The following is a 25,636-nucleotide window of genomic DNA, read 5'->3' on the forward strand; positions in this document are numbered from 1 at the left end:
ACATGCTGTTGTTCTAAACTAGCAGCTTTATTTACAGCAGAACAGTAAAAATAAACAAACCATCCGAGACAGCAGTTATCTTGCTTCCTTGCTTGGCCGCAAAAGCAAAAGTCAGACAGAACAAAGAAACAGCTTCTCCAGAAGTTGGAGACAGCTCCTCCCCAGAAAAGGCAGGACGATGGGTTCCCGAGCTGTTAAGCCTATAAGATCCGATTCCCCATCACACCCCCTCTCGTCCTGCACTGCTGGGGGCTTGTAAGTTTCACCACTTACCCCAAACACAGACCTTTACAGAACTCCCCATGATGCTGAAAGCTCAAAGGTTTCATGACCCCATCTGCCAGGTTCTTCTGGCTTGGACACCAAGCCTAACTGGATACTCTGACACACATTCTGGAAACGGATGTCTAGGTTTTTGGTTCTGGCCTTAAACTGCACAGACTCTGCCAACTTCAGACAGGGTTGATTGTCCTCCCACACCGTGATGGGCAAACAACAATCCCTGCAGATTTCTTGAACCAAACAAACATAGAATTCCAATTCCCTGCAAAGTTCAGACAACACACTGAATTCAGCTTCAGTAAAGGAAAGCGCAATGAGAATTTGCTTCCGGGTGTGATAGCCTGGGATGCAGATTCAGATGCTGAAACTAAGGAATCCCAACCTGCACCGGATTCCCCGCCTCCAGAGCCAGCTGAGCCAGGGCTGGGGCATGAGCCTGAAGGGTCCTCACCTGTGCTGGATCCTCAGGTGCAGGCACCAGCTGAGTCTGCTCTGGCTCCTGAGGTGATGGAGGACCCATTGCCTGCAGGTGCTCCACTCTCAGCCCCGTCAGAGGAAGCTGGGGTTGCCTCTGGGTCCGGTAACCCTCCAGCCTCTCCTGAGCTGCAGAGGCTTAGGGCAGAGAGGCAGAGGGAACTAAGTTCCTGCAGGAAGAGTGCTCGCCTCCTGGCCAGGAGAGGCGACTCTTTTGAGGATCAGGGCCGCCCTATGCCTCAGGACATATAAAAGGCAGCCAGCCCCAGTCCCAAGTTGCGGGAGCAACGTTGGTAGTTGTCAATCCCTGCCTGAACCCTGCCCTGCACACAGCTTCAACTTTAAGGGACTGCCTTCATATTGCTTCATCGACCACGGACTGGACTTAGACCTTGCCTCTTGATTAACCCCCGGGACCAGCACACCCAACCAAAGAGTCCCCAAACCTTACCACCATCCCAGATACGGACTTCCTGTTAGCCAGATTCGCCTAATTGCTATCTGTCCAGCACATCAGCTAGCCGTCACCCTTAGCTGACAGCTTGAGACAGAAATCCTTGGTATCCAGCAGATAACGCAACACCCTCTTGATACCATTCCAGGCACTCACACTGGGGTTTGTAGCTTTCCTGCTGAGCAGATTGGTAGCAAAAGCAATGTCCGGTCTGCTCCACTGGGACAGATACAACAGACTACCCAGAGCTGACTGAAAAATCTCAGCATTTTTGAACTCAGCGCATTCTACTTGCTGACTATGTTTCACATAACTTGTCTCCATGGGTGTCCTGACCCCTGCATTCAGACATCCTGAACTTCTCAAGCCGTGATGCTGACTTGAATAAAATATTGGTGGTGGGGCCAGGTAAGGCCCTCCTTGCACAATCAATCACATGATACATGCACATCATTTGAATGGCAATGCCTATAATGAGAGTGACTTTTTTTAAAAAAAAGTAATATTTTGAGCCTGTGGTTCAATTTCCAGCAGCTCCCCTTGCCCAGGAAAAAACTTCTAGCATTTCATCTCCCCTACCTGTGTCCATTTGGTATCATCCTTTCAAGGTTTTTTCCTGTCCATTGTTTTTGTCTTTCATTTGTTCTCCTATGTGTGTTGCCAGTAGAAGCCACAATTCTGTGGGTACTCTAGGTGGTGCAGAAAACACCTAGAAGCTCCCTAGAGGTTCAAGTGCCGATAAACTTCAGTTCTGAGATCTATAAATTCCAATTAGCCAGCAGAGGGTGTCACAGGGCCAGCCTACCTTCCCTTTAGAGCAAACATGGGTCTCCAGCTGTTTTGGGACTACAACTCCCATCATCCCTAGCTAGCAGGACTAATGGGAAGGGATGATGGAAACTGTAGTCCAGGAGCTGCTGGGAACCCAAGTTTGGGAAACCCTGCTTCAAAGCAACTTTTGCGTTTGGCCTGCAAATATGGGACCTGTCCACTTTTGTATTTTCTTTTATTTTGATTTTCTTAATAAAAAAATTCCTTCCAGTAGCACCTTAAAGACCAACTAAGTTAGTTCTTGGTATGAGCTTTCGTGTGCATGCACACTTCTTCAGATTTTCTTGTGACCTTTGTACTTTCTTTCTTTTTCTTTCTTTCTTGAGGGAAAATTCAAAGAGAAATTGTATGGCAAGTTGTGGAAGAATAAAAGGTTGTGTTTGGGGGAAAAAACCCTGGGGGGTGGCTCCCTCAAATATTTTATTGGGGACAAAGACCCCTAGGGCTTTAAGAGTTGGTGCCTAGTCCCTACACCCACAGGTCTCAGGAATGTTACAACATAAAAACACAATATAAAAACACATAACCGATGTTAATCAGCCAAAGGTGGAGATTTGTCTGGTTCCTAAAGCTGTTTAGTGGTTTTTCTGACCTTTGTATAGATTATTTGATGGAAAGTGAGATTGGAGCTCCTCCAGAAGCTCTTTCCACATTCCGCACACTAATATGGTTTCTCCCCTGTATGAATTCTCTGATGCTTAGTGAGATTGGAGCTGTGAGTGAAGCTCTTTCCACATTCCACACACTGATAGGGTTTCTCCCCTGAATGAATTCTCTGATGGAAAGTGAGAGAGAAGCTCCTCCTGAAGCTCTTTCCACATTCCACACACTTATAGGGTTTCTCCCCTGTATGAATTCTTTGATGGGAAGTGAGATCGGACCTATGAGTAAAGCTCTTTCCACATTCCACACACTGATAGGGTTTCTCCCCTGTATGAATTCTCTGATGGGAAGTCAGGTTGGAGCTATTAGTGAAGCTCTTTCCACATTCCACACACTGATAGGGTTTCTCGCCTGAATGAATTCTCTGATGCTTAGTGAGATCCGAGCTCGTACTGAAGCTCTTTCCACATTCCACACACTGATAGGGTTTCTTCCCTGTATGAATTCTTTGATGGGAAGTGAGAGAGGAGCTCCTACTGAAGCTCTTTCCACATTCCACACACTGATAGAGTTTCTTTCCAAGGATATTTTGTTGATGGGGAGTGGAATGGGAGCGCTGACTGCAGCTTTCTCCACACTCCAAATTTTCACGTGGCTTCTCCTCTCTGGGGATTCTATCGTGGTCACCTTCATTCTTGATTTCTGATTCATCACAATCTGCCATGGAGACAAAAAGGGATTAGAGCCTTGGGAACAAATGGAGAACAACTGAAGGGAGTTCATTGTGTGTTTATTACCTTTGTTGTTTGTCATTAACCAACACATTTATTATCAGATTTTGTTCAGTTGTTGACTGCTGCTTTGTTTGATATAGAGTAGTGGCCAAAATTGTGGAAGACTTTTGCAGAAAAGTGTATTTCAGAGGTTTGATGGCTCATAACACTGCTTCTTTTGGAGTAATATCATACAATTATGTATCAACGAAAATTGTTCATTTACCCATATTCTATTTAACGTTATAGCCAAATAACCAGAAAAAGGAAGCACAACTTGCTTAGGTTGACTTTGTCAGTGTCTTTTGTGATTGCTATCAAGTTGGTTGGTTTTTTTGTGTTCTTGTAAAACATAATAAAATTATAGAAATGGCACAAAGAGTTGACTGGTCATCCAGAAAGCGATGTAAAATTGTACTGTTTAATGAACAATGCTACAATTATGAAGAAATTGATGAAAGATTAGGAAAAACTTAACCAAAGCAGGCATTTCTATATTTTTGAAGAGGTATAAGGAGACTCAGTCACTACAAAATCAGACTGGTAAAGGCAGGGAAAGGTGCACAAAGGCAAGTGACGATCGAAGAATGGAGAGACTGTGCCTACATGACAGAAGAAAATCATCTGGGTGTATACAAGATGACATGGTGCAATGTAATGTGAGGTTGAGTGCAAGGACTGGTCTCAATGTTAGAATTTTAAGGAAAAAGCCATTGTCATCTCTCAAGCAAAGGTTGAAAAGATTAAACCCATGTTAACTGGGCAGCAGAACAATGGAACAGTGTTATTTGGAGCGATGAGACCCATTCTCCTTGCTTGGTAGTGATGGTATGACATACGCGAGGAGAAGAATCAGAGAAGAAATACTTGCTCCCAAACTGAAGCGTTCCTCAGGTGATCTTTTCCCAGATGCTGAAGCATATTGTCAGGGAACTGCCCTCGGTTCAGGAGGAAGAGAGGAAAAGCCGAATGGATTACAGAGCCTCCAGGGATCGTGGGAAGCTGCTCCTCCTCAGCAGAGGAGAATAAACACGCCTCCAGTGGAGCGGAGCTGCAGGAGTCGGAAGAGGCAAGACGGTGGCAGGTCAACTTGCCTGGGTAAAGCTGGGAGGAGAGGGGTCCTCCGTTACCCACACCCTCCTTGCGCAGAAAGCATCCGCGCAGAGAGGGGAGGTGCAGACTGGGAGTCAAGAAGCTGCTTTGCTGGGGAAAGTTTAGGAACCGCCCACTCACGGATTCTGCCAGCGACTGAGCCAGCCACGGGAGAGTGGCGCTCCGGATGGATAAGGTTTATTTTGGCAGCAAAAGCAAGGCTTCACAGCCAAGCAGGGAGATATTTGCCTGCTTGCTCTCAAGCAAGCACTTGGAAACATTCCACACACACATATATATTCTATTTTCTATTTCAACAGGATTCCGCTCCATGTCATGTTGCTGCTGTGTGCAAAAGGTGCTTTCAAGATAAAGATATGTCACTGCTGGAATGGGCTGGGAATAAACCCAGCAATAAAGTCTAATTAACAGAGGCAATAATTTAATCTTGGTTTCACTTTATTACAGCTGCAGAACTAAAAACTTGGTTCATATCATGGGAAGGCATTGTAAGGCTGTAATTAAAGCTAAAGGTTGCCAATGGTTATGACTGCTGTTCTAATAAATACTCCTTCATAAAAGTTCTTTCATTACATTCTTCATTAAATTATCCTTCCATTGATATATAATTTTATGGTATTACTCCACACAAAAGTGGTGTTATGAGCCATCAAACCTCAGAAATACACTTTTCACAAAAGGTTTCCACAATTTTGGCCACTAGGAGGAGTTGTTCACTTTAAAGTTAATGTTCTTTTTATATGGGATCAGATTATTATTATTTATCCTTCATGTTTATAAATGTGTTGGAAGCCGTCCAGAGTGGCTTGGGCAACCCAGCCAAATGGGCTGTGTATAAATAAAAAAAATATTATTATTACTACAGCGGTACATCGATTTAAGAGCAGCCCTGTTCTGGAAAAGATTAGGTTTGTAAACCATCATCATCATCATCATCATCATCATCACTGCTACTTCCACCTGAGATTCAATAAGTCTAGCTCTTCTCTGGGATGAAATTTGTTTGGCCCAGCCATGGCATCCCCTCCATCTCCATTGTCAGTCATTTCTTTGGTCAACCCAAGACTGACAGGAGCAAAAACAAAAACAGAAAACCTGAAGCTCCACATTTCCTGGACTTGTAGCAGAGCGGCACAGTCAGTGCTGCTTGTGTGTGTGAGCTTGCAGAACTCAGAGTCCAATACACTGCTGTTCCTCTAAATTAGAAAGCTTTATTGTATGTACAGCAAGATAAACCATCGGAAGATGCAGACGTTGCGTCTTCCATGTCTCAGCAGAAAACGAAAGTCAGAAAGAACGAAGAAACAGCTTTCCCGGATGTTGAGAAAGCTCCTCCCCAGATGCAGGACACTCTGAGCTGTTAACCCTGTAAGCTCTAAAGCTCACAACTTATCTTTCCTAACAATTCTGAAGCTGACATTGAAGATGGCCTGGGCAGTTCAGACCAGCCTGATCGTGGTAGAAAAAGGAATAATTTGAGGAAGATTGTTCAAAGAAAAAACGGTAAGTTACTGTTTATTGTGGGGGTGTTAGGTTCCCAGGTGTTATAGGGGGCACTGTTGAGCTCTGTGAAAATATATGAGGTTGGTTCCATAGAGGTATGTGTTGAATTTCCAGGCTGATATGATGATCCCACAGGGAGCCTTACCAAGAGAGGCCACGATGCCACGAGTCTCCTCCATGACGTCCTTACGCAGAGCTCTCTGGTCAGGATCCAGGAACGCCCACTCCTCGTCCGTGAAACGAATGGTGACATCTTCAAAGCAGACTGGACCCTAAAAGAAAAAGGGAAATGTCCTCCTCTGAGACAGCAGAAATATGATCAGCTACACAATGCTCTGTTGTTTCCTTCCTGTAAATAATAATAATAATAATAATAATAATAATAATAATAATAATAATAATAATTTATTATTTATACCCCGCCCATCTGGCTGGGTTGCGGTGTTGTTTCAATAGGATTGCTAGCTGCACATTTTATTTATGGATGCTTATTTTATTCTGCCTTTTAATTATGGGTATCCGTCTTTGTGCAAATAGGTGGTACTCCACCTTGTGGTTTTCAAGTCACTCTGCCTACACAAGCATTCCAGTTTTCCCGATGGAAGGATCCACTTTCTCCTCTCCTCATGAGTTGTTCTGGGGAGGTTCCCTCCCAATGCCCTAGGGCCAAATTCAAGGGGTTCATGGGGGCATGGAGAGGGGGAGGGGAGGAATGGGGGGCAGGCTCCATTTTCCAGCTGATGGCGCTGGTTAGGTGAATCCAGGCCACTATTTGTTCTCATTTGTCCACTGCTTAGAAACCAATTTTTGCATTCAGTGATCAGTCTAGAAATAATATAAGCCTATTTTGGATGGCCCCCTTCATGGATCACTGCCTTGCCATGGCGAAGGGGCTTGAATAACTCAGAAAAGCTATGAGCTATGTGGTGCAGGGCCACCCAAGATGGACAGGTCATAGTGGAGAGTTTTGACCAAACGTGATCCACCTGGAGCAGGAACCGGTAAGCCACTCCAGTATCCCTGCCAAGAAAACTCCATGGACAAAGACAACAGGCATATAAAAGTTATGACGCTGGAAGATGAGCCCCTCAGGTCGGAAGGCGTCCAACATGCTACTGAGGAAGAGCGGAGGACAAGTACAAGTAGATTCAGAGCTGATGAAGCGGCTGGGCCAAATCCGAAAGGTCGCTCAGTTGCGGATATGCCTGGAAGCGAAAGGAAAGTCCAATGCTGTAAAGAAAAATATTGCATAGGAACCTGGAATGTAAGAACCATGAACCTTGGTAAGTTGGATGTGGTCAAAAATGAGATGGCAAGAATAAATATTGACATCCTGGGCATCAGTGAACTAAAATGGATGGGAATGGGCGAATTTAGTTCGGATGACCATCACATCTACTACTGTGGGCAAGAATCCTGTAAAAGAAATGGAGTGGCCCTTACAGCTTTCGCCACTCTTTTGTTGACTCTAACAAAAGAGTGGCGAAAGCTGTACTAGGATGCAATCTCAAAAATGATAGAATGATCTCGATACGAATCCAAGGCAGACCTTTTAACATCACAGTAATCCAAGTTTATGCACCAACCACTGGTGCTGAAGAAACTGAAAATGACCAATTCTATGAAGACTTACAACACCTTATAGAAATGACACCAAAGAGGGATGTTCTTCTCATTATAGAGGATTGGAATGCTAAAGTAGGGAGTCAAGAGATAAAAGGAACAACTGGCAAGTTTGGCCTTGGAGTTCAAAACGAAGCAGGGCAAAGGCTAATAGAGTTCTGCCAAGAGAACAAGCTGGTCATCACAAACACTCTTTTCCAACAACACAAGAGATGACTCTACACATGGACATCACCAGATGGGCAGCATCAAAATCAGATTGATTATATTCTCTGCAGCCAAAGATGGAGAAGCTCTATACAGTCAGCAAAAACAAGACCTGGAGCTGACTGTGGCTCAGATCATCAGCTTCTTATAGCAAAATTCAAGCTTAAACTGAAGAAAGTAGGAAAAACCACTGGACCGGTAAGATACAATCTAAATCAAATCCCAAATCCCTTATGAATACATAGTGGAAGTGAGGAACAGGTTTAAGGATTTAGATTTGGTGGATAGAGTGCCTGAAGAACTATGGATGGAGGCTCGTAACATCATACAAGAGGCAGCAACTAAAACCATCCCAATGAAAAGTAAATGCAAGAAAGCAAAGTGGCTGTCCAACGAGGCCTTACAAATAGCGGGGGAGAGAAGGCAAGCAAAATGTGAGGGAGATAGTGAAAGATACAGGAAACTGAATGCAGATTTCCAAAGAATAGCAAGGAGAGACAAGAAGGCCTCCTTAAACGAGCAATGCAAAGAAATAGAGGAAAACAATAGAATGGGAAAAACCAGAAATCTGTTCAAGAAAATTGGAGATATGAAAGGAACATTTTGTAGAAAGATTATCATAATAAAAGACAAAAGTGGAAAGGACCTATCAGAAGCAGAAGACATCAAGAAGAGGTGGCAAGATCAATCCTCCAACTACCGCACAATTGCACTCATTTCACACGCTAGCAAGGTTATGCTTAAAATTCTACAAGGCAGGCTCAAGCAGTATGTGGACCGAGAACTCCCAGAAGTGCAAGCTGGATTTAGAAGAGGCAGAGGAACCAGAGACCAAATTGCAAACATGCGCTGGATTATGGAGAAAGCTAGAGAGTTCCAGAAAGACATCTACTTCTGCTTCATTGACTATGCAAAAGCCTTTGACTGTGTCGACCACAGCAAACTATGGCAAGTTCTTAAAGAAATGGGAGTTCCTGATCACCTCATCTACAGTTAGAACTGGATATGGAACAACTGATTGGTTCAAAATTGGGAAAGGAGTACGACAAGGCTGTATATTGTCCCCCTGCTTATTTAACTTATATGCAGAATTCATCATGCGAAAGGCTGGGCTGGATGAATCCCAAGCCGGAATTAAGATCGCCGGAAGAAATATCAACAACCTCAGATATACAGATGACACAACCTTGATGGCAGAAAGTGAGGAGGAATTAAAGAACCTTTTAATGAGGGTGAAAGAGGAGAGCACAAAATATGGTCTGAAGCTCAACATCAGAAAAGCGAATATCATGGCCACTGGTCCCATCACCTCCTGGCAAATAGAAGGGGAAGAAATGGAAGCAGTAAGAGCTTTTACTTTCTTGGGCTCCATGATCACTGCAGATGGTGACAGCAGTCACAAAATTAAAAGACGCCTGCTCCTTGGGAGAAAGGTGATGGCATACCTAGACAGCATCTTAAAAAGCAGATACATCGGGACTTCCGGTCGGCGCCAGCGTTTAATGGCGGTCCTCCCTCCGAGCTCCGGAGGAGGACTGCTTCGCGAGTTCGGGTCTGACCCGCTACGGCAAGCGGGGGACCCCTAAAATCACAGGCGCGGAAGCCTGTGAACAAGGAGACTCGGTGGGCACCAGAAGCGCCCCCTTACTGCGAAAGAGCCTTTTTAAAGGCTCCGGAACGGCATCGGGAGAGCGCGGTGCTGAGAGTCGCAACCCAGCTCGCGGAGCGAAGCCGCGTTGCCATGAACGGAGAGCGCTGATTCCTTCCTGTAAATTGAAATTGGATCGAAAAACCCGTGAGTAGGATTGAACGATTATCTGGACTTTAAAAATTTAAAAATCTGAAATTTGGCCGGAAACGGGGAAGGTTAAAATTAAGGAAGTCTGCCTTCCCCCGACTGCATGACAGATAAAGCAACGAAAATATAAAGCTGCATCTGAATGAAAATACTGTAGGACTGTTTAAGCCTGGCATCGGACACGAACCTCCTCTCTAGCAAGCAGGGGCAGAGGGGAGAAAAAGTAACTTTATTAACCTGCATGACCTATTTGAAAGAGAAAAGTTTTCCGCTGTCTTAATCCCCTGAAACGGACTGCCAAAATAAGACACCAGGACAGAGAACTGATTTTAGAAACTTGTTACAAAGCTACATAGTTGATATTCTACCTGATATAAAGTTTTGGGGCTTTGCTGCCACAACATATTGGACTGTGTTGACAGAGAAACTACATAGAAAAAGTGTTGCAGCATTTATATTGAAGTTTCCTGGTTTCTTTGTTCTTAGTTCTATGTTTCCTTCACTTGGACATTTTGTTTTGCTCCCTCTAGAGGGTTGAGAAGTAACAGTTGCAAAGCAACAGATTAAGACAGTGGGATTTTCCATCAGGGAACTGCTCCTGTGAGAACGTCCTTGGGACATGAGCGGCCCAGCGGATGAGATAACCACTAGAGCTAAAGCAAAACAACAACAACAAAAGAAAAGAGGCTCAATATCAAGCCTAACACCGACAGGAGCAGCTGGGCAAGAAAAAGTGACAGCTGTTTCCATGGATTCAATGACACAGGCGTTACTCAAGATAAATCAATCTTTAGAAGCTTTGACAAAGCAGAGTACAGAAAATTCACAAAAATTAACAGAACTAACAGCAAGGTTGGACTTGAATACGAAAAGTGTGACTTCTAATACGGAATCTATAAATAAACTGATTGAAGAAAACTCTGCAACACGTAAAATTGCAGAGGACGCCAGAAATATTGCTGAAGAGACACAGGAAAAATTAGAACCGATCTCCAAAAAAGTATATGAACATGATGCGGCCTTGTCTTTGCTGGAATTACAGAGAAAGGAGAGAAACTTGAAATTAAGATTAGTTCCTGAAAGTGAAGGGGACAGCCTCGTGGAGTTTCTCACACAAGAGTTTTCTGACTTTTGGCAGGAAGAATTGCAGGAGGAAGAATTTAAGATCACAACAGCATTTAGATTGGGCAGGAGACAGAACATAAAGACTCCGAGGGATTGCCTGATTACTTTTAGATCCAAGGAAGAAAGGGACAAAATATTAAAACTACATTACCAAAAGGCCTTGGAAATTGAAAATTCCCATATACAAATCTTCAAGGACATCCCTAAATATATTCTGGAGGTGAGAACCTTCTACAAAGATCTGGTCTACCTGCTGAAAAGGAACAATATACTTTTTAGGTGGGAGTTCCCACAAGGACTGTCCTTCAACTACAAGGGAAAGAAGGTGAAAATAAAAACAATTCAAGACAAAGAGAAGTTTTTGGAGAAAAACCACGAGGATCTGCAGAAGGGAACGGTAGACCCAACCTCAGAGGTAAAAGGAGCTGTAGACATCCTGAATCTATCATTTGGACTTAAACCACCATCAGAGGAAGAGCAGCAACTTGGAGCGGTAGGAGGAGTGAATGCTAAATAACAAGATGGCCCTGCAATTCCTTAGTTGGAATTGTAATGGGCTGAACATGCCTACGAAAAGACGCCAAGTTTTTCATATTTTGAAAAGAGAACAATTGGATTTGATTTGTTTACAAGAAACTCATGTGACCAGGGTACACAGGAAATTACTTATAAATAAAAGAATTCATCTCATCGGATAAAGTTAAGAAAAGAGGAGTGGTGATTTATGCAAAAGAGAAATTGGCCCCAAAAATGATGTTTAAAGATGAACAAGGAAGATACCTGGCAATTGAAATACAAATACAAGGAGAAAAATTGTTAATAGTCGGAATTTATGCACCAAATGAAGGGAAGGCGGATTTTTTTAAGAAGCTGCATGAAACTCTGATGGACTATTTGGACTACAATGTAGTAATCATGGGAGATATGAATGGTGTGGTTTCTACAAATATGGACAAGGCACAAAGACAGACAATCTCTAAGGAAGGGAGACTTCCGAAGACCTTCTTTGAAATGACTGAAAATATGGACTTGATAGATATTTGGAGAACAAGGAACCCTCTTGAAAGAGAGGGAACTTTCTTCTCTCAAGCAATGATGACCTGAACCAGAATCGACCAAATCTGGATTACTAGTGGGCTGGCTCCAAAGATCAAGAAGATAGAAATCTGCCCAAAGACTTGCTCTGACCATAACGCCGTGAAGATGGAAATGAAACTTACAACAACTGGTCAATTCAGATGGAGAATGAATGACACCCTGTTTCGAGATGAGGAGATCCACAGAAAGGCCCAAAAAACCTTAAAGGACTATTTTGAAATAAACCTAAAAACTGATGTAGAAAAAAGAGTGATCTGGGACGCAAGTAAAGCTGTGATGCGAGGATTCCTAATTCAACAAAATTCGGTAAAAAAGAGAAAGCAAAATGAGAAGAAGGAAAAGATCTTGGAAAAGATAAAAGAAGGAGAGAAGAAATTGAGATCAAAACCAAAGTCCCAGGAGATTTTGAGAGAGATTAAGCTATATCAGACACAATATATGGAATTGATGAATCAAGAGATTGAGTGGAAGATAAAGCAAATGAGACAAAAGACATTTGAATCTGCGGATAAATGTGGCAAACTTCTGGCTTGGCAATTGAAGAAAAGACAGAAACTAAATACAGTTACAAATCTAGAAGTGGATGGAAAGAATATAACTAAACCCAACGAGATTAGAAACTGTTTCTTGAGCTATTTTAAAAAATTATATTCACAAGGACCGCAGAACGAAGAGGATATAGATGAATTCCTTAAAAAATATGGATTACAAAAAATCTCTTATCAAAGTAAGGTGGATCTAAATCAGAGAATAACAGAACAAGAGATAGAAGGTGCCATTCAGAACATGCAATTGGGCAAATCTCCAGGACCAGATGGACTGACTTCCAGATACTATAAAGCTTTGAAGGAGTGGTTGGTACAACCGTTAAAGGAAGTCTGCAACGAGATTTTGGAGGGGAAAGGGGCGCCAGAATCGTGGAAAGAAGCTTATATTACACTCATACCAAAGACAGAGACTGAAAAGACTCAGCTTAAGAACTACCGCCCAATATCATTACTCAATGTGGATTACAAAATTTTTGCAGACATTTTGGCAAAAAGATTGAAAAGAGTGTTGATGGAGAAGATTCACAAGGACCAAGCAGGCTTTCTCCCAAAAAGGCATTTATCAGATAATGTGAGGAACATAATAGACATTTTGGAACTATTAGAAGTGAATATAAACACTAAAGCAGTACTGATATTTGTGGACGCGGAGAAAGCCTTTGACAATATTTCTTGGAGTTTTATGAAAAAGAATCTTCATGGGATGGGGGTAGGCCAAGGATTCGAGAATGGTATGGGTGCGATATATTCTGAACAAAAAGCTAAGTTGATTGTAAATAATGTGATAACTGAAGAACTTAAGATAGAAAAAGGGACACGACAGGGGTGCCCAATTTCCCCACTACTTTTTATCTCGGTTCTGGAGGTGTTGCTAAATATGATTAGAGATGACCAGCAGGTTAAAGGTGTACAGGTCGGAGCAAAACATTACAAGTTAAGAGCTTTTGCAGATGATTTGGTACTTACTTTACAAGAGCCAGATACTAGTACAAAAAGGGTGTTGGAGATAATTCAAGAATTTGGTCAGGTGGCCGGATTTAAATTGAATAAACAAAAGACTAAAGTTTTGGGGGGAAATTTGACAGGTATGGAGAGGGAGAAATTCCAGAATGAAACAGGTTTGACAGTGGTTAAGAAGGTGAAATACCTAGGGGATCATCTGACATCTAAAAACTTGAACTTGTATAAAGACAATTATGAAAAATGTTGGTCAGAAATCAAAAAAGATCTAGAAATATGGTCAAATTTGAAATTGTCAATGTTAGGCCGAATTGCAGTTATCAAGATGAATGTACTGCCTAGAATGTTATTTTTGTTTCAAACCTTGCAGATTCTTGACAAGATGGACAGTTTCAAGAGGTGGCAGAAAGACATTTCGAAATTTGTCTGGCAGGGCAAAAAGCCCAGAATAAAATTTAAAATAGTGACAGATGTAAAAGAAAGAGGGGGATTTGCCCTGCCGGACTTAAAATTATACTACGAAGCAGCAGCGTTTTGCTGGCTGAAAGAGTGGATGCTCCTCGAGAATACAGATATCTTGGATTTAGAAGGTTTCAATAACACATTTGGTTGACATGCATACTTATGGTATGATAAAATTAAAGTGCATAGGGCTTTCAAAAACCATATTGTTAGAAAAGCATTATATAATGTTTGGATAAGATACAAAGACTTGTTGGAAAACAAAACCCCTAGATGGTTGTCACCCTTGGAGGCTAAGGCATTGAAAAAACTCAATATGGAGGCCGAATGGCCAAAGTATTGGGAAATTTTGGAACAAGATGGAGATAAATTGAAGTTACAGAGTCATGAGAAATTGAAACCCAAAGTACGAGATTGGCTCCATTATTATCAAATAATGGAGGTTTACAAACAGGACAGGAAAATTGGCTTCCAGGTGGAGAAATCAAAATTAGAAAGTGAACTGTTAAAACCCAATACTAAGAACTTGTCAAGAATGTATAATTTGCTGCTGAAATGGAATACACAAGACGAAACAGTTAAATCAGCTATGATTAAGTGGGCACAGGACATTGGTCATAACATTATGTTTGCTGACTGGGAAAGGTTGTGGAACACCGGGATAAAATTCACGGCATGCAATGCTTTAAAGGAAAATATTATGAAAATGATCTATAGGTGGTACACGACCCCAGTCAAGCTAGCAAAGATTTACCATTTGCCTGATAACAAGTGCTGGAAATGTAAAGAATCTGAAGGTACTTTCTACCACCTTTGGTGGACGTGCCCAAAGATTAAGGCCTTCTGGGAGATGATATATAATGAAATGAAAAAAGTACTTAAATGTACCTTCCCTAAGAAACCAGAGGCCTTTCTCTTGGGCATTGTCGGCCAATTGGTGCTAAAGAAAGATAGAACTTTCTTTATGTATGCTACGACAGCAGCAAGAATACTTATCGCAAAATATTGGAAGACACAAGATCTACCCACCTTGGAAGAATGGCAGATGAAAGTGATGGACTATATGACACTGGCTGAGATGACTGGCAGAATCCGTGATCAGAGGAAAGAGACGGCGGAAGAGGATTGGAAGAAATTCAAAGTTTATCTTAAGAACTATTATAAAATTGATGAATGCTAAAATGTCGAGGTGTTGAGAAAGAAAAAGGGATTACAGTGACATAAGATTAAGTTGAAGAAAAGACTAAGAGGACACATATTTGATAAAATTACTTAGAAGCTGCTGAAATAATTTTGGAAATTGGGATGCAGAAAGGGGAGGTATGGGGGAGTCCGAGAAATGAGGGTTATGAAAAAAAGGTTATGAAATTATACATGTTTGTTTGTCTTTTTATTTGTTTGTATTGTTTAAAAAATGTTGTAAAACCAATAATTTTTTTTTTTAAAAAAATAAATAAATAAAAAGCAGAGACATCACCTTACCAACAAAGGTCCGTATAGTTAAAGCCACGGTCTTCCCAGTAGTGATGTATGGAAGTGAGAGCCGGACCATAAAGAAGGCTGATCGCCAAAGAATTGATGCTTTTGAGTTATGGTGCTGGAGGAGACTCTTGAGAGTCCCATGGACTGCAAGAAGATCAAACGTATCCATTCTTAAAGAAATTAGCCCTGAGTGCTCACCGGAAGGACAGACTGTGAAGTTGAGGCTCCAATACTTTGGCCACCTCATGAGAAGAGAAGACTCCCTGGAAAAGACCCTGTTGTTGGGAAAGATGGAGGGTACAAGGAGAAGGGGACGACAGAGAATGAGATGGTTGGACAGTGTTCTCGAAGCTACAAACATGAGTCTGACCAAACTGTGGGAGGCAGTGGAAGACAGGAGTGCCTGGTGTGCTCTGGTCCATGGGGTCACGAAGAGTCGGACACGACTAAACGACTAAACAACAACAACAATTTTGGATGGCCATCTGTCTTGGATGATCTAGCAACGCAGGGGGTTGGACTTGATGACCCTTGGGGTCCCTTTCAACTCTAGGATTCCATGAAAACTGCAACTACAGATGAATCCTACTGGCAAAATTCAGAAGGCTGGTGTCAGAGTTCTTTGGGTAGGAAATCCCACACTACACAGCTGGAGTTCACACTTTCTTAGCAAGAACACGGTATTCACAGACTTGGCTGAGTTTCGGGCCTCATGAGAACAGCAGCTCATTCCCAGAGGGTCTGTAAGTTTGCATAATCTAGCAGAGATTCCTGCAACGCAGGGGGTTTCCTGGATTTGAGAGACAAGCAGGGAGGGTGGCTTCTGGCAGAAGGAGAGGGAGCCACCGATGGCTCCTCCTTCTCCTGACTCACCTCTGCCTCTCGACTTCCCTCTCCCACTCGCCTCCTTCCTCTTCTGCCTCTGATTCTGCACTGCATTCTGCCACAGTGTCTCCCAGCTCACTAAGCCCTGTTACCCCTTCAGCTTCTGACACCTCCTCTTCCCAGGCTTCTCCCTCTGATCACTCATCCTTCTTCCACCTCCACTCCTTGGGCTCTGAGCCATCTTCCCTTCCTGGTTCCCCAGCTGCTTCCTCCCACCACTCCTCTGTGCCCAACCAGTCCATGACATTGCTCCATCCCTCAGCCTCTGTCCCCACAAGACAGCTTCCCCTGACCTGATCTGGTTCCACAGCCGCTGCTTCACTTCTGCCCCCATGAAAAGGCGGATCAGGAGGTTTTGCTGGCATCATTCTGTCACCTGCAAGAGAGAAAATGTAAACAGGACGCCAGGAGTGCCTGCTTCTCTCACAGGGGAAACAGGGCATCTCTAACTACAGATGGGCCTTTGGGAAAGCCATACTTGCTGAGAGCATTTGGATGTTTGGGCCCATTTCATATGTTAGATGTGCAGAAACCCATCTCCCCTCCTCTGGACCCTTGCTCCCAACTGTCTCCCCGCAAAACAAGATGAAAAGAATATCAGTGTTTGTAAAAAAAAAAAAGGTTCTGTTGGCATAAAAGAGTCCCCGAGAAGAGTATCCTTGCAGAGTACTGGTGTAGCTGCTCTGTGAGTCGCCTACTATGGTCCTCTAGGAGTTCAGACTGTTCCAGTAGCCGATGCTGAGTGCTTTCCTGATCCTCAGATCCTAGCTGCCCCAGCGTCACTGCAGACAGTTACAGCTTGCCACCAACTGGCTCCATACACCACCAGGACTCACCAGCTCCCTGCTCAGATGCTGTCAGTCGTTTTGCACTCTGCACAAGCTCAGAAACACTGGGCCCATAACCTGTCAGTGTTTGTAAAAAAAAAGGGGGGGTTCTGACCTCCCTTTGTTGCCTCAGCCTGGTCCTCGGACCCTCGTTGGCATAAAAGAGTCCACAAGAAGAGTATCCTTGCAGAGTACTTTCTGCTTTTATTCTTAAAAGCCTTTCTGCAAAAGTGACTGGCCAACTGTACACACTGTTGGTTTCTGCTTCCTCACTGAGCAGCGAATGCATGTCACAAGACATTGTTTTGCATTCCACAGTCCAAGTTACTGTTGGATTCCCACAGGAATGGGAGACTGGATGTGACGTACACTGGTTTCCTGTTTTTCACTCTTCTCTCGGTTTCTTTGTTAGAGAGACAGGTTGCTTCTCTGCTCTCACAGAGGCAAGATGCATGTTTGTATTCTCTCAGCATAGAGTGGAATTAAAGTTGAGAATGTGGCACATACTGCTTATCCTTCTGCTGTGTGGACTACTCTGCTTGGGCTCAAGATAAGACGAGCCTGTATCAGCTTCAGATGGGCCGAAGCTGGTCAAAATCTCACACACACATCAACACTACCAGCTTTCACCAACCAACCAACCCAAACCAAACTAACATTTCTCACTCTATATATACAACCCGGTGCAGGCAGCTGACTCATGCTGACCCAGCTTTTTAAGCATTAAAGAAACAGAGGCCAATTTTTAGCCGTGACAAAGAACCCTCAGATGAGTTGGAAAACCAACAGAATGAGACCAAACAAAGAAAAACCACCTTCCTCCTTACCCAGTGGCCTCTCTCTGGTTTCCAACGGAGGCCTCTTTGCCTCACAGGAATCCAGGTCCATTTCTGTAAAGAGATCCTTTCCCTGAAAAAGAAACAAGGATTCAAAACAGAGAATGGGGAGAAATATTAGTAAAAGAATGACAAAGACTTAAAGGGTGTTAGATCTCATTCCATGGATGTCTTCCCAGAAAAAGGATGGGCCATCAGCAGAGCATTATGGGATGTTCTCCATCCTGTTTGGAGCTCCTTTGGAGTATCCAGAGGAAAGTCTCTCTCACCTGCTTTCTCTCCTCTGCCTGACTCAGGAGGAAACCTTCGGCCAGGGCCACCGCCTGGGAACTGGTCTCCGCTCCGCATTCCCTCACCCAGCTCTCCATCTCTGGTGGAAGGACAGCCAGGAACTGCTCCAAGATCACCAGGTCCAGCATCTCAGCTTTCGTGTGCCTTTCTGGCTTCAGCCACTGGTGGCAAAGGTGGTAGAGTCGGCTGCAAACCTCTCGGGGTCCTTTGGACTCCTGGCAGCAGAATTGCCTCACCTGCTGGCTCTGCACCTCTGAGCAGAGGGTGCCCTCCTCACCCAGGATCTTCTGCCCAGAGTTTTCCCAGAATCCCCCACTGCTTCCAGTTTGGATGGCATGGCCTCTTCCTGCTCCAGGGCCAGCTGAGTCTCGCTCATCCATCTGTGCTCTCAGGAAGCCTGTGAGAGATGGGAAGGAACCCTTTGGTCTTCTGCCAAGTTCTGTCCGTCTTAATGAAAACCTCTAGGAAATCCTACAAAGCAAATACATTGTTCTGTTAAAAAAGTTGTCTAATATCAGGAGAAGAAAAAGGTTCCCTGAGCAAGCATGGATTGCTGGGAACCAGGGCTGGACTACACCGCATTCGAGTCCATGAGCTATCTTTTGGGGAGTAAAGAGGAGGAACAGGAGACGAAATAAGTCTCTAGCCTTCTAGCAATGCAAAATGTGGAGGCAACGGAAGGGGTTTCTGGGAGATGAATCAGCCTGGTTTCTCCTGCCGTCCAGTCAATGCATGAAGTCAGAACTGACTGACAAAGGAGTCATTTGTATCTTGTGAAAAATGGATGCTTGGCTCTAGTGGGGGTCCTCACCTGGGGGTCCTCAGGAGTTGCTTCCCCCCACCCCCACTCCCCTGCTGCTGTCTCCTTTTCTTGCACTTGGACTCTCTGCCGCTCTCCAGACAGACTCCTGGGGTGGGGTCCCTTTTTCTTTGCTCTGAGGGCCAGGAATGTATCTGGCCAACCCCTGAGGGCCAAGTGGATGAGGCCAAAGACACCTCCCTTGAAATTTAGGCGGGTAATTTAGTATTAGTATTCTGTTAGATAGCTTAACACACGTACAGCAATTGATGCCAAGGTCCCTGGAGGCTCGGTGAGTAGCAGCGCCCATTTCCGGCTGGTTTTCCAGCAACAATCCCTTTGGGAGAGAGAGGATGTGGTCCTGGGATGCCCTGCTCTGGGTGCGAGGGGATTGCTGCAGTGGCCTCCGTGGGGAGCTGCCCTGGGAGACACTGGGAAACTGGTCCCCAATGCAGCAGCCAGACTCTGGGCTGGGATCCCTCTCTTTATTCCTGGCCTCTCTCTCCCACCCTTTTTTTCGGGGGGGGGGCTAGTCCACCTCCTCCTCCAGCTTTGGAAAACCATTTGCAGATGTTTCCTCTCTTGTGCAATGAGGCTGAGCGATGTCACACAGAGTTAAAGTCCCAGGGACTCCTTTGTTTTAAAAAGGGAGATCTTTTCTGAAAGGGGGGGGGAGCGGAGGGTCAAATGAGTTTTGGACCCTCTGATCTGCAGGAAGGAGAGCGTGGCAGACCTGGCCCCTCCCTGGCAGGACCCTCTCCTCCCTGACTTGGGGTCCCCCCCCCCTTGCAGGAGCAGATCAGGCCCCTCAGGCCCCCTCCCCTGCTGCAGCCCTGGGACCCCCACCAGATCCCAGAGAGAGAGGAGACTCACCAGATCCCAGAGAGAGGGGAGACTCACCAGATCCCAGAGAGAGAGAGGAGACTCACCAGATCCCAGAGAGAGAGGAGACTCACCAGATCCCAGAGAGAGAGGAGACTCACCAGATCCCAGGAGGGGAGAGCGAGGCAGCCCTTGCAGGAGAGACACAAAGCAACACCCCCCCCCCTTCCTTGCAGGAAAGGACTGGGGAGGGAGGGGCCTTGGCTCTGGAGGACCTGCCCCCCTTGCTTCCTGTCCTCTCTAGGAAGGCAGCTCACTTCCCTTTAACCCTTGCCAAGCCGAGTCCACCCAGCTCAGCCCTCTCTCGCTTGGCAGAACCTCAGATTCTTCTTATTTCTTAAGGATTAAGGGGGGCAGTTGCCCCCCCCCCCCCGGCTACGCCAATGCCCAGATATCCTTTTGGAGCGCGAGGCTCTTGGCTGGACTCTGAGCATCTCCCTCCCTTGGCCAGAAACCAGAGGAAGAGCTTGCAGGGAAAAGGGCTTTGCAGGAGGCAAGGAAGCTCCTCCTAGAATTCAGGAGTGGAGAGATAGGAGGGGATCCCAGGGTCATCTAGTCCAACCCCAGCAAGGCAGGAATCTCAGCTAAAGCATCCATGGCAGATGGCCGTCAGATCTCTGCTCGGAAACCTCCAAGGAAGGAGAGTCCACCACCTCCCAAGGGAGACCTTTCCCTGCCCAACTGCCCTTAGATGTCCCTCAAGGCAGCGGGTCCTGAGTTCTAGCCCTGATGAAACCATTGCACTGGCTGCCAAGGAGGAACCCAGCGAAGTTCAAAATAAATAAATCCTATTCTCATCATAAATGAGTAATACTTGCCTGTGCATGCTTTTTATACTAATATACAAAAGTATGCCATTCCCTTGTCCAGAAATGCTTAATTGCTAATTCAATGGACTGAAAATGGATGGTTGTTGTTATTATTATATTTAGGGAAGCTTTTAATGTTTGATGGACTATTGTATTTTAATCTTTCGTTGGAAGCCACCAAGAGTGGCTGGGGAAACCCATCCAGATTGGCGGGGTATAAATTATTATTATAATTAATTAATTAAATTGACCAGGTGAGTGTTCTTTCGAAAGAGGCAGGTGGAATCTCCACGACTGCTAATAGCATAACATTGAAAGGCTAGTGAAATATGGGGAGCCCTAGAGCATCTGCTTGGCATGCAGAATGTCCCATTGTCAGCCCCTGGCATCTCCTGCAAGGGCTGGACGAAATCCCTGCCTGAAACTCTGGGGAGATGCCAGTCAGTGTAGGCCAGGGGTCCTCATCCAGCACGACAGACTCTGGGGGATGTTGCGTCCGAAGCGGTGGGTGAGGAGGGAGAAGAAGGCAGGAGTGTAGAAGACAAAAATGACTGCAACATGAGAGCCACTAGTGCCCAAGGCTTTGAGCTGGAGGGGAGCCGGAAAACAGACCGCAAGATCAGCACACAGGACAAAAGAATGAAGACCACATCAAGCATGAGGATGGTAATAGTGAACAAGCCATAAATCATATTGATCCGGATGTCAGCACAGGCCAGCTTGGCGATGCCCATGTGCTCACAGTAGGTGTGGGCAAGGATGACGTGATCGCTGCAAAAGGGCAGGCAGAGAGTCAACAGGGCAATGGGCAGCACAAATAAGAATGTCCTCAGCACAACGGCAGCACACATCCAGGCTACCCTTGCCTTGGTCAAGATGGTGGTGTATCTCAGAGGGTCACAGATGGCCACATACCTGTCAAAGGCCATGGCTAGCAGCATGATAGACTCCATCCCCGTGAAGCTGTGGATGAAGAACATCTGAGCCAGGAAGGCCCCATGGCTGATCTCCCCAAGGCCAAACCAGAAGATGGCCAGCGTCTTGGGCAGGGTGAAGGTGGAGAGGCCCAGGTCGATGGCCGGAAGGACGGAGAGGAAGTAGAACATGGTCTGGTGGAGGCTGGCTTCTGTTTTGATGATGAAGAGGATGGTGCAGTTGCCCACGAGAGCAACCAGGTAGCCAAGGCAGAAGGGGATGGAGATCCAGGAGTGAAGCGCCTCCAGCCCCGGGACCCCCAGCAGGATGCAGTTGGGGGAATAAAAGTGGGTGGCATTCGAAAAAGGCATTCTCCTCCTGGACCCAGCCAGAGAACAGGTCACTGCGACCCTGCCAAGAAGAAGAAAACAGGCCAGCATTTTCCTCCATGGCTCCTCATGGACACATGGACCTTTGCCTAGCAATCCTGTTTCATGTTAAGAAAACAATTGTGTGTTTGTGTGGAGGGGATGAGCCTGCTAGCTGGATTTGGCCAGAGTGTAGGTCCCTGTGTCTGACTGTTACGGAAAAATACCGGGCGTGGAATTCCAAGCCACCCGGTGCGTCGGACTGAGTCCGCGGGTCCTAGCGGAGAAAATAAGCTCAGCCGGAAACAGGAGCAAGATGCGGAGATCCGAGTTTATTGCGCAACAGGTTCAAGACGAGATTGAACCCCGAGAATGGGGCGACATAGACTTTTAAAAGTTCCCTCCAAGTCCCAGAATACAGTGCATGAAAACGTCATGAATATATTATGGGAAGGTTGGGTTTCATGGACTACATCATGAATATGTTACATACGTCATGAATATGTTTACAGAGAGGTGGGGTTACACTGATTAACATTTGAGACAAGGGAGGGGGAATGTGCGGAGTGAGGGATATACATAAATAAACATTTCTAAGTACCGGTGGTGGCAGGACAATGGGACAGTGATATGCATCGTCTGCCACCTGGTATTGCTTGGAGGAAGGGTTAGGCAGGACGATCTGACAGGATTAAGAAGTTCCTGTGTACGTGCCCTGCCGCTTCAGGGATTATGGAGGTCGGGGTGCCATCATGGAGTCCAAAGGGAGCTGAGTTGAATGACACCAAGAGCAAGGAAATCGGAGTTATTGTTGATTTTATATGATTTTCGAAAGGTTCCGATGGTTTCCAACCTATTCCGTAGCCTCGGTCAAAGTCGGAAACAAAGTGGATATTGTAACAGGGTTTTGACAGGTTTACGAGCAGAATGGATACATTGTAACAAGGTCTTGACAAGATTACGAGGTCGGAAGTTTCGGTTCTATTGTTCTCGCTGCGGGGGGCCGTCAGCAGCTTGTCAGTAGGTTTAATGAGGCGTGCAAGGGCTCCGTGAGCTAGCTCCTGCAGGACGAATGCATGGCTGTGATTGGCTAAGACGCGGCCATAGGAATAAGCGGAGGTACAGGGACGCCCGGTCTACTCGTTCTAAGTATGGAGCGCAAATAGCCATAGGAAGAGATAGGAGAATATATTCATATATTTGAGCTTATTTCGCTCGAGAAAGAAAGAAAGAAAAGGGGGTCTGGGAGAAGTGTGGTGCTTGTGCGACGGTGAAGGGAACTGAGGGTAGGTGAACGGTGGATACCCTTGAGGTCATCGCCTCGGTCGTTCAAGGGAGAGAAGGGAGAGGAGGTACCCCCCCCCCTTTCCGATCCGTATCAGTCCCCCATTCGGAGATAGATTTGCATTAAAGTTCTGTAGGAACTTGCAAATCCTTTCTCCGCACCACAGAAACGCTAAATTTCGGTGATCTCATATTCCCCTTCCCCCAGATGCTTCATCCGTACATAGTCTGGGAAGGTAGGGGTGTGTTGGGAACGGGAATAGGCTCGAAGAGAGAATGAGGTAGAAGAAGTAGACTGGCGGAGGAGGGAGCAGCAGGGATTGATACAATGCACAGTACAACATAAAATAGACACACAAAAAATAGCGGCCAAGATGATGAGCAACATGACCTTCAATAATTGTCGGAGCCATCCCAGCTTGGGTAACCATCCCCACAGGTCCACATCGGATAGTCCCTCATGCTGGATATCGTGTAGCCTCCCTGCTAACTCGTGAATATTGTTCAAATGTCCAGTTATATTTAAGGTCTGGTCAGTTACGTATGTGCAGCACTCGGTGCCTATTAAGGCACAGGTGCCTCCTTGACTGGACAAGAGGAAGTCCGTTGCAATCCTCGTCTGTAAGCTCAACTGCCTTACCTCGGATAGTTCCGACATGAGAGAGTCTGTGATCTGGGTCGCCTCCTGCATGAACTTAAGGAGGATGTCGGTGAGTCGAAGGATATCCACATGGTTTGAGCCGGCCCCGTAGGCAGGGAAAAGTGCCCGGCCCACGGTCTCTCCATTTGCAGCAACATCTGACAGGTCTGACAGCTCCCTTTGCTCCCTTTTATTCCGTTGTCTTCCAGGGGGTAAATGTGGAACTATCCTAATTCCGGGGACAATGTAGCCGACGAAGCAGGATCCGGACATGTGTGGGCTCACCCATGTATATGCGCGGTGTCCGCACACCCAGAATAGGCCGCTGAGGTAAGATTCCATTCTGCCTGAAGCAAAGGTTTGCAACAGCATGGAGTCTGAGGGTTGGGGCTTCCAGTCGGAGGGGTGTCCGACGACAGCGGCCCAGGCGACGGTGAGGTTTGGAAAAGTCCGGGAATCCCTTGTATTGGTGACGGTGACCCGGCCAGTTGGTAGGATTTCGAGAGTGTTGGAACACGTACTGGATCCAATGAAGGTTCCTTCCCCGGAGAAGCTGCGGCAAAGGGGCCCCTTTGTAGGGCCGGTGAGATAGAGATATTGATGTGTCAAATTGAGTGCTGTTAAGTTCCAGGAAGTAACGTTTCCGGAACGGAATTGTTCGAGGGTCACTGGCACTGGGACTAGTGGGAGGCTCTGCTGGAGGTGGCTAGGCGCGTGGGCACAGATCCAGCAGTCTGGGTAGGGTGCTTCCTTTGCCACCTGGCTGAGGAGTTTAATATAGGAGTTTTGCTCCCAGGATGAAAGGAGGTCTTCTCCCGGGAGTGCAGAGTCAGTGCCGAATTGCCGAGGTGCTGTGCCGACTGGGTGGAGTGGGTCGGTAGTGTTCAATAGTCGTCTATCCCTGGCGATACCGCCGCATCTCAGGGGTCCGACGTGGTCCCATGAGGGGGAGCGCGAAGGGTGTACGAGATGGTGCCAACCTTCAAGATATTCAGCCCCTTTCCACTCATGAGTGACCCCTAGGTTCCATACGCAGCAGAATCGTCGCAGGCAGAGTCCCTGGAGTTGAGGCTTCCGGGTTTCTGGGGTGGAGAGGAGACACTGGAACCCGAAAATCAAGTTTCCAGAGGGGTGGTTTGAGTCCGTGTAAGCGTGGGAAGCCCCTCCTATCTCGACTTCGGTCCAGTTCGGGTTTTGTGAGATCCCCCCGTTCGCGTAGAGAAGATAAGTCCCGTTTTGGCAGGTCAGCCGGTAAGAGGAGTGGTCAAGAGTGAGGGCCGCGGACCCGATACGGCGCAAGTCCTTGTTTCGGATGAAAAGTTCCCAGTATCCGTCGTTGGTGAGTCGGGGTACTAGAGAATGGCGCAGTAAGATCCGAGACTCTGGAAGGCAGAAATCAAAATCCCCCATTCGATCAGGGTTAGCCCTTCCCGTCTCGACCTCATGATAGTCCAGGAAGTGATAGTCCGTTTGCAACCCTGTGCAGTGGTCCGATGAGGTGGACGGGACCCAGGATAAGGCGGCGAGAAGAAGGGCATTGCAGGCCAGACCCATGGTTTGGATGCGCGCAGGGAGAGCGCAAATGGTGAAACGAACGAAGGTGTTAGATAGAGCGAGGCTGTAAAGCGGAGCTATCAGATGAAACTGTCAAATGGAGCTGTCAAATGAAGTTGTCAAATGGAGCTGTCAGATGAACTGTCAAAGCGAGGCTGTCAAACGAAGCAAGCTGTCAACGGAGCTGTCAAATGGAGCTGTCAGATGAGC

At 46.0% G+C, this 25,636-nt stretch overlaps 3 protein-coding genes and 1 pseudogene across 4 annotated transcripts in view; 1 reads left to right on the top strand and 3 right to left on the bottom strand.

Moving 5' to 3' along the window:
- LOC114595223 (uncharacterized) overlaps nucleotides 1-25,636 on the top strand; it is a 646,585-nt gene that overhangs the window by 166,591 nt on the left and 454,358 nt on the right. The gene's annotated exons all lie outside the window — the stretch shown is intronic.
- LOC114589714 (zinc finger protein 397-like) lies at nucleotides 9-20,084 on the bottom strand. Of its 2 annotated transcripts, XM_077927954.1 has the most exons (7): nucleotides 19,904-20,084; nucleotides 18,154-18,646; nucleotides 17,876-17,957; nucleotides 16,515-16,597; nucleotides 15,535-15,611; nucleotides 6,179-6,305; nucleotides 2,884-3,361 (listed from the first exon to the last, which is right to left on the bottom strand). In XM_077927954.1, exons 2-7 carry the CDS (start codon nucleotides 18,553-18,555, stop codon nucleotides 2,996-2,998), a joined length of 1,137 nt encoding a protein of 378 aa, XP_077784080.1. In that variant the 5' UTR covers nucleotides 18,556-18,646; nucleotides 19,904-20,084; the 3' UTR covers nucleotides 2,884-2,995. The 2 variants fall into 2 exon arrangements, with proteins under 2 accessions (XP_077784079.1, XP_077784080.1); XM_077927953.1 differs by lacking the exon at nucleotides 15,535-15,611 and having other exon boundaries at nucleotides 9-3,361; nucleotides 19,904-20,080.
- Nucleotides 21,107-21,951, bottom strand: LOC144327407 (olfactory receptor 52E4-like; annotated as a pseudogene).
- On the bottom strand, nucleotides 23,405-25,463 carry LOC144327408 (uncharacterized). Its single transcript, XM_077926746.1, has one exon. It carries the CDS (start codon nucleotides 25,424-25,426, stop codon nucleotides 23,405-23,407), a length of 2,022 nt encoding a protein of 673 aa, XP_077782872.1. The 5' UTR covers nucleotides 25,427-25,463.

The sequence above is a fragment of the Podarcis muralis genome, chromosome 4 (genome assembly GCF_964188315.1).
Source record: "Podarcis muralis chromosome 4, rPodMur119.hap1.1, whole genome shotgun sequence".
NCBI lineage: Eukaryota > Metazoa > Chordata > Lepidosauria > Squamata > Lacertidae > Podarcis > Podarcis muralis.

Bases quoted from the DNA above. Each gene is read 5' to 3' on its own strand.
- LOC114589714 (XM_077927953.1), bottom strand. From the start codon at position 18,555: ATGGATGAGCGAGACTCAGCTGGCCCTGGAGCAGGAAGAGGCCATGCC. The intron at 17,958-18,153 runs GTGAGAGAGACT...TTTCTTTTTCAG, and splicing joins AGGCAGAGGAGAGAAAGCAG to GGAAAGGATCTCTTTACAGA. The intron at 6,306-16,514 runs GTCAGGGGAAGC...TTTTTCTTTTAG, and splicing joins CGGCTGTGGAACCAGATCAG to GGTCCAGTCTGCTTTGAAGA.
- LOC144327408 (XM_077926746.1), bottom strand. From the start codon at position 25,426: ATGGGTCTGGCCTGCAATGCCCTTCTTCTCGCCGCCTTATCCTGGGTC.